The sequence below is a fragment of the Salvia miltiorrhiza genome, chromosome 5 (assembly GCF_028751815.1).
Source record: "Salvia miltiorrhiza cultivar Shanhuang (shh) chromosome 5, IMPLAD_Smil_shh, whole genome shotgun sequence".
Lineage (NCBI taxonomy): Eukaryota > Viridiplantae > Streptophyta > Magnoliopsida > Lamiales > Lamiaceae > Salvia > Salvia miltiorrhiza.
Window position 1 is genome coordinate 25,001,190 of NC_080391.1, and position 8,972 is coordinate 25,010,161.

An 8,972-nucleotide genomic window follows, 5' to 3' on the forward strand; every position below is an offset into this window, starting at 1 on the left:
AATAATTTTACTATTCATTTTCATTCTAAATTCATAATAGTAATATCTGCTAATTATCTAAATATACTTAAATTTATTAAATATCTAAATAATCAAACATAATAAATTGTTACAATAATTGATTGTTCATCTCAATAAAATTTTGACATTTCAAAGTAAATATTAATAAATCTATATGTATATATATATATATATATATATATATTAAAGCAAAATAAATCTTATCCTACGTGGCATCCTATAATTACTCCATTCTAATTTTCCTCAATTCTCATTCATTCTTATTTTTTTCTAAATTTTAATCAATGTCTATATTTAAGAATCATTAAAAATCTAAAAATTATGATATATTTAAAAACTAAATATCTAAAAAATCATTATATAAATATTCAAATAAATTATATCCTACGTGGCATCCTATAATCACTCCATTTTAATTTTCCTCAATTCTCATTCATTCTTATTTTTTTCTAAATTTTAATCAATTTCTATATTTAAGAATCATTAAAAATCTAAAAATCATGATATATTTAAAAACTAAATATCTAAAAAATCATTATATAAATATTCATCACTTCATTCTAATTTTCCTCAATTCTCATTCATTCTTATTTTTTTTTTCTAAATTCTAGTAATCAATTTCTATATTTACGAATCATTAAAAATCTAAAAACCATGATATATTTAAAACTAAATATCTAAAAAATTATTATATAAATATTCCAACAAAATAAATTGTATCCTATGTAGCGTCGTACAATCACTCTATTCTAATTTTCTTCAATCTCTCTCTATATATATATATATATATATATATATATATATAAATATATTAAAGCAAAATAATGTCTATCCTACGTGGCATCCTATAATCACTCTATTCTAATTTTCCTCAATTCTCATCCATTCTTTTTTTTTTTTTCTAAATTTTAATCAAATTCTATATCTAAAAATCATTAAAAATCTAAAAATCATGATATATTTAAAAACTAAATATCTAAAAAAACCATTATATAAATATTCCAACAAAATAAATTCTATCCCACGTGGCGTCGTACAATCACTCCATTCTAATTTTCCTCAATTCTCATTCATTTTTATCTTTTATTTTTTATTTTTTATTTTTTAATTAATTTCCATGTCCAAAAACCATTAAATATCTAAAAATTATTATATATCCGAAAACTATTAAATATCTAAAAATCTTTATATTAGTATTCCACTGATCAATAAAATTTTTATTTATATCCATACACGGAAAATAGAAAATACATATATTTGTAATTTTGAGGTTGTAATGATTATTGTAACATTATACATATCCAACTCTCCAATTTCAATTTAAAAACGTACTTAATTTACTTTAATATATATGACTTCGATGTTATTAATTCAACTTATATTCCCTAAAAAATTATCTTCGACCTCATGGGCAGACCAATTCAGGTTCCAACGTATATAATACTTTAATTGGGTTAAAATAAAAACCACCCTTAAGATAAGAATGTAGAACTAATCTATGCCCTTAATCAATAATACTTTAATGGGCACGATTTAAAATTTATTATATTTTAATTTGCCTCTAATACCTACTGTATATTAGGGGGGGGGGGAAAACTACAATCACTCCATTTTAATTTCCTCAATTCTCATTCATTTTTATTTTTTATTTTGTAATCAATTTTTATATCCAAAAATCATTAAATATCTAAAAACTATTAAATATCTAAAAAACTTTATATTAGAATTCAACTGATCAATAAAATTTAATTTATATCCATACACAAAAAATAGAAAATACATAAATCATTATATTAGCAAAATAAATCCTATCCTAAATCGGAAAATAGAAAATACATCATTATATTAATATTTTACAAATCAAGAATAGGGCATTTTGATACAAAAATGTTTAAGAATAGAGCTATCTTAGCATCTAATGAGATGGTTGATACGATAAATGATTACGTCATGTCTCTAATGTCTACCAAAGAAAAAGTTTACCTAAGTTCAGACAATATTTGCAAAGAAGATGGACAAATTGACATCGATGAACATGTATTCTCAGCTGAATATCTCGACACGATCAGGTGTTCAGAATTATCGAGTCATGAGATTAAATTGAAAGAGAAATTTATAATCACGCTTCTCAAAAATATGATCAATCTAATGAGCTTTGCAATGGGACCAGGCTGATATTAACTCAACTTGGGGAACGCGTAAGTGAAGGCAAACTCATTTCAGGAAAAAAATGTGTGCAAGAAGTTTTCTATAGTTAGAATGATTACAATTTTATAGCAACTCACTAAATTTCCACTTCGGCTCCAGAGAAGACAATTATCTATGAGTGTTTGTTTTGATATGTCGACAATAAAAAAAAGTCATTGATAATCTCTTTCAAATGTAGGATTACACCTGTTGAAACGTATTTTTAGTTATGGACAACTCTACGCGACAATCTCAAAAGTCACTAGAAAAAAGGTCATACGCAAGACGCAACAACTAACATGGTGTATGATGAAATTTTCGATAGATTATGAGGTAATTGCAAATTTAATAATTTATTCAAACTTTTAAAAAGTTTAAGTCATTAGTGATATTATATAATTTATTATTTTCTTATTTTTTTTATTACTGGTTCCAACTATAATATAGTTACGTTTCAAATAATTGTTTCAATTTCTCTTTTTATATTTTTTTGAATCGAAACTCTGCTTACATATAAATTTTATAAGATATTTAAATTAGGTCGGTCAATTTCAAATAAATATTATAATTTTTTACTTTAAAATAATTTCATTAAATTCTTTATTTTAGTGAAAAAAAATTATGAAACAAAAAATACATTAATAATTTTTATAAATTTATATTTTAATAGATCCCGTCGAATTTCAACGGGTCACTTACTAGTTGTTTAAATAATACAAAAAATTAAAATGGATAAAATACGCTCTTTGTCATCTTCTAGGAAACCATTGTGTAGCATGCTTCCTTATACTTCATTCGTCCTATTACAAATGTCTCATTCTTTTTTTGGCAACATATTCTGTCTCTATACCTAATATTTAAATATTTAAATATTTTTCACCAACCCACTTTATCTATAAATTATACATTTCTTAATCTTTGTGCCCAAAAGTAATGAGATATTTGTAATGGGAAGGAGGGAGTAACTGTCTTTCAAGTCGTCGTTCACCTTTCTAATTAATTGGTCAAATTTAATTATTGGTGAATATATATAAGAAGATGTACATGATTAACCAAATATCCCATAGGTGTAGAATACTAACATAATGATTTTTAGACATTTAATGGTTTTTAGATATGGAAATTGATTAAAAATTTAGAAAAGAATAAGAATGAATGAGAATTGAGGAAAATTTGAATGGAGTGATTGTACGAAGCCATGTAGGATAGGCTACTCAACACACTATCAATTAAACATTTCTTAAAATTCGTATCATCCAATTTCCTAAATTTGGAAATTATGCAATTTACGAAGCATGTTTAGATGTCCATGTTAATAGGTTTGTTGAATTATCCGAGTTTAAACTTAATATAGATATATATATATATATAGGGGTGGGCTACCGTGAGAGCACATCTTAAAATAAAAAATAAGAGCAATTTTTAATGTATGAATTTTATGTAGAACACATATGAATTCGCTGTATAAAGGTATGAATTGTGAAAAATATTTTTTTGCTACCTTTGGGATTCGAACTGATCAGGACCATAAATCCATCCAACATGATTACGAATCAACCGTAGATCTTGATGATCTAAGGGCTGAAAATGATTCTTATTTTATATCTTGAGAAATGCTCTTTTTTTAGCTCTTCCCTATATATATATATATGTATGTGTGTGTGTGTGCGCGCGCGCGTTGAAACTTGATGTTAATCAAGAGGAGCTGTGCTTCAAATATAGATTAAAATCAAGAGAAAGAGAACATCATGATAGGTTCAAATAATTAAGTTATACCATGTTAATGTTAATAGGTTGATGTTAATTATTTATTTTAATAGGTTAGTGTCCATGTTAATAGGTTCGTTGAATTATCCTCATTTGTTTAGAGTTAATTTAAAATAAAAAGGAGTTGTGTTTAATATATATGTACGTTGAAACCTGGAGTTGTAATGTTAGTCAAGAGGAGTTGTGCATTAAAAATATATGATTAAAATCAAAAGAAAGAGGACATCGTAATAGATTCGAATAAGTTATACCATGTTAATAGGTTGATAGATATTTAATGGGTTTTAGATATCGAAATTGATTAAAAATTTAGAAAAAAATAAGAATGAATGAGAATTAAGGAAAATTAAAATATAGTGATTATATAACGCCACGTAGGATATGATTTATTTTGCTATTATATATATATATATATATATATATATATATATATATATATATATATATACAGATAGATAGATAAGTGGTTATGGTTGAATTGATTGTGGAGTTATGTATAAATAATTAGTGGTTGTGGTTAAAAAGAGAAAATGAGGTTATACCTTAAAACGAAAGTGATTTTTTTATGGAATGGACCAAAATGAAAAATATGATACTTTCTTATGAGACGAAGAGAGTACGATGTTTCAAAAGCTTGTTAGAAAGAGAAAATTAAAGAGACGAAGTTAAAATAGTACTCCCTCTATCCATAAAAATAGGTTATAATTTGTCATTCGCGTCCGTCCACGAAAACATATCATAATCTTTTTTTATGATCCATGGATCCACCACTTTTTAATTTGTGGGGCCCTTTCTTTGATTAACTCACTCTATTTTTTTGTTATCGAGTTTTTTCTCCACTCACTGAATAAATAATTAACTTTTCTTAAAGCTCGTGTTACTATTCCTTAATGCCTATTTTCGTTGGCGGAGGGAGTATATCATAAAAATAACAAATAATGGTTAAATAATATTTATAAAATAATTGTTGTATACTCCATGAATAATATTATAAGCTCTAGGAGCTCGATTATAAGATTATAAAAAAAATGGGATAGAAGAACTTATTTTTTGGAGAGCTTATAGTTATAGGAGCTTATTTTTACATCTTATAAACTGTTTATGAACTTATTTTATCAAACACTCTTAAGAAGCTTATAAGCTTCTACACAATTTATTAGTTTTTTTTTTTTTTTTAAGTTTATAAGCTCCAAACAACCTCTTAGTCTAGTGATTGTGAATGAATTTTCACCTTATTACTTTTATTCTATGAGTGTGTTTCTTTTGATAGAATAAGATGAAAAATAGTCCATCAGTCTTACAAAAACATGAACATTTGTAAGTAACACGAGTTTTAAAAAATATTAGATAAAATATATTGTGAATGGAAAAAAGGTTCCACTTTATGAAAAGTAGGAATAAAAAGTAAAAGGATTATGATGGGGTAGTGTACCAAAATAGAAATATTCATATTTTTTATGAGACGGCCCAAAATGACAAAGTGTTCATGTTTTTGTGATACGGATGGAGTATATATTTTTACCATTTCTTTTAATCTTTTCATATGTTTTTTAGAGCGAATTATTTGTTTTTAGCAGCATGAAAAAAATAAATAAAAATCGAGTAGCCCTTTCTCCTTATTTTTACTCCATTAACTCATAATAATATTATCACGAGGTATTAGTTTGATAATTTTTTTCATATATTCCATTCTACATAACATGAGATTAAAAAAAATAATGATATGATAGCGATAATTTTTTTTTCTTCATATTTCCTTCTTCCTTAGTTTTTATATTATATTTAAAATAAAATAGAATGCACCCACCCTATAGGGTTTAGTTATGTCTTACCTTTTTTTTATGTTGAAGAATAGGACACCAAATGAGTAAATTCGCTATAGGGTTTATCTATGTCTTAATATATGGTAACCTTTTTTTAGTTGAAGAATGGGGCACTAAATGAGTAAATTCGCATTTGGGTTTCTCAGAGATTCGATTTCAAGTAAACTCTCAAACCCACAAATTAGGACCAATTTCCATGTCTAATATTAACCTTTTTTTTCAGAGCAAATGTCTAAAATTAACTTATTAACTCCTTTTGCACTAAGTTTAGAGGCTCATGTTAGACATTTATCACAAACTCTCTTTAGTGAAGCTAAATTTGGCTAATGAATATATACCCCTCTCTTAGTATACATTAAAGCTCTCATGTTAAATAAACTATTGCCAGTAATTCCTTAATTGCCATTGAAGCAAATCCTTTATTAACTTTGTTGTTCTCCTCTACGTCAAGCAATCTTTGATTCTCAAACACACCTTCTCCCTTTAAAACTTGCCAAACACCACAAGATCCAATGCATACACACCTCTTTCTACTTCTACATTATGACAGTTTTTCCGGTTATGCGAATTTGCATTAATTTCTTTTCTTGATCTCATTATTCTACTCTGTTTTGATAAGAGTCATTCAAGCTTCTTAGTCAGTTTCAAGAATCTTTATCAGGCCTCTCTCTCTCTCAAAATGGAGATAGAGGGAGAAAGTCCAAAACATGTAACACTTGACATCATGCATGAGGATGCTCTCCTAACCTCAATCAAAGAAAAAATGGAACACATTTCTCTTTCAAAATGTGTATGCAGAGTTCCAGAAGAGCTCTACAAAACCAATGAAGAGAAATACTTTCCAACCTCACTCTCAATAGGCCCCCTCCACCACAGCAACCACAGTCTCAAGCCCATGGAGGATCAAAAATGGCGTTACCTCAACGCGCTCATCACTCGAAAACCCAATGCAGAGGCCACACTGGACACCTGCATCAATTCCCTTAGGCAGGTGGAGCAAAAGGCAAGAAAATTCTATGGCCAACCAATCCCAATGGAGAGCGACCGCCTCGTTGAGCTGCTCCTGCTAGACGGCTGCTTCATAATCGAGCTCTTTCTAGAGTACGCCTTCAAGAATCTGAGGCGAAGAGACGACCTCTGCTTCAGCTCAAGCGACAGCCTCTCCCACTTGAGGTGTGACCTAATCTTGTATGAAAATCAGATCCCATTTTTCATTCTTGATCAGATTTTCCACTTAGTGCCTGTCCCAAAACACTGCCATCTCTCCCTCATTGATCTTGCATTGTTCTTTTTCAAGAAACTGATCCCAGACTGTGGAAACCATCATCAGAAGACGAGAGAAATCTTCACACCTCAAACACATCACTTGCTAGACCTAATTAGGCAGCATTATCTCCCAACACATTCAACACAAGTAGTCACACTGCCTAATGTAGGCCACACCTACATACCTCAGGTTTCACGCCTCGTCTCTCTAGGCATAAGCGTGGAGAGGGCTACAACAGAGAGCACAACTAACATACAGTTCTTCAATGGGAAACTGAATATCCCTTCTCTAGAAATCCATAGCTACACAGAAGTCTTGCTAAGAAACCTCATTGCAATGGAGCACTGCAGCCATGGATGCAGCAAGCATGTTACATCCTACGTTGTACTAATGGAAGGCCTGATCCGGTCTGAAAGGGACGTGAGGGTGCTGCAGGAGAGAGAGATTCTGATTGATGGTCATGGGAGAGAGAAGGAGATTGTGTTCCTACTGCAGAGGCTGCATGTGGATGTAAAGAGAGATGATTTTTACTATAGAGGTTTGTGTGAAGAAATTAGTAAGCATCAAACAAGGAGAAGAGATGTTTGTTGGGTGGGAATGGGTAATGTTTATCATAGAACTCAGTTTGGGATTGCTGGTTTTAGTTTGGCAGTTGTGTTGTTGGTTTTCCTTTTCACCGGAGCTTTTTTCTCCACGGTTTATTTTCTGTTGCACCATTTTCAGTAGGCCTCGCTTTCGTCGTTTTTAACACGATTGTGTAATAGGGGATCAAGAGCGAGTGTTGTGGTGTGGTTTGAATGTTCCAAGTATGGGCATATATATTGATGTCTTTTATTCTAATCAAGACTGTAATTTTTAATGGCATTATGATTATGATTCGATTTTTTAAATACACGAGAAAAGTTGCAAATAGCCCCCGATAATTGCCTAACATATTTACCTCCTCATTTTTTGATTCTGAACGATTAGCACTTCAACATCTCCTAAGGAATGCAAAATCTCCTCTATTTTTAGAGTTAATATATAAATATGGCCACTTTCATATAGTAAAATTAAAATTTGGCCTATGAAATAAAAACATTAAAAATTGGCCAGTTTTTATGTAAAAGTACAAAATTACCCCTTACTTTAAAATATAAAAAATTAGCCACCCATAATCTTCTCACCCCTAAACTTCTCTCCATCAGAAACGCTCCCCTCTCTCTCTCGATCGAGAGTAGCTACGCGGCGGTGGCGGCGCCGGAGCTGACAGCGGCTCGCGGTCCCAGGCTTCGGCGGGAGATGGCGTCGTCGGCGACGCTGACCTTGGCGGTGGCTGCTGCTGCAATTTCCCGTGCTTCAGATCCGAGAATTGGGAGCGGATTCCGCCGTCGGCCGGAGAGGGCGAGGCGATTGGCTGGGAGGAAGCGGCGGCGGAGATGGCGATGGTGTGGCATCTACGGCAAGGAGACGAGATAGAGAGATCTAGGGGAAGGCAGGTTGGGCGCTGATCGTCGTCGCGTCACCCCTCCGCCGCAGGATGGATGATGCCGGCAGTGAGATGCCGTGCAGATCTGCAGATCTCGTCGACAATGATCGACAGATCTGGACATTTTGGAGCTCGATTTTGCGTCAGACGATCGGCAAATGGTCTTGGCAGGCTCCGCGCCAAGTTCCGAATCCTCTCTCTCTCTTTGTTGCGCCGCCTCCTCCAACTTCGAATCGCCGTAGCGCCACCTTCTCCGACGATAGATCTGCTCGAACTCTCTCTCCCTCTACGCTGCAACAGTCGCCGCCAGCTTCCTTCGATTTCAGCCAACACCGTTGTGGCTTCAGCCTCCGCCCGCGGCGAGGTCACCGACGGAGCTGTTGCTGCTCCGCACCAACCGCAAACAAAACTTGTAAATATTGAACTATTTAAAACCACA

The 8,972-nt window shown here is 31.7% G+C and overlaps 1 protein-coding gene across 1 annotated transcript; it reads left to right on the forward strand.

The window, feature by feature from the left end:
* Window positions 1-6,318: 6,318 nt before the first annotated feature.
* On the forward strand, window positions 6,319-7,905 carry LOC131024223 (UPF0481 protein At3g47200-like). Its single transcript, XM_057953732.1, has one exon. The coding sequence runs from the start codon at window positions 6,478-6,480 to the stop codon at window positions 7,789-7,791; it is 1,314 nt and encodes a 437-aa protein (XP_057809715.1). The 5' UTR covers window positions 6,319-6,477; the 3' UTR covers window positions 7,792-7,905.
* The last annotated feature ends 1,067 nt before the right edge of the window (window positions 7,906-8,972 follow it).

Coding starts and splice junctions, on each gene's coding strand:
- LOC131024223 (XM_057953732.1), top strand. CDS start 6,478: ATGGAGATAGAGGGAGAAAGTCCAAAACATGTAACACTTGACATCATG.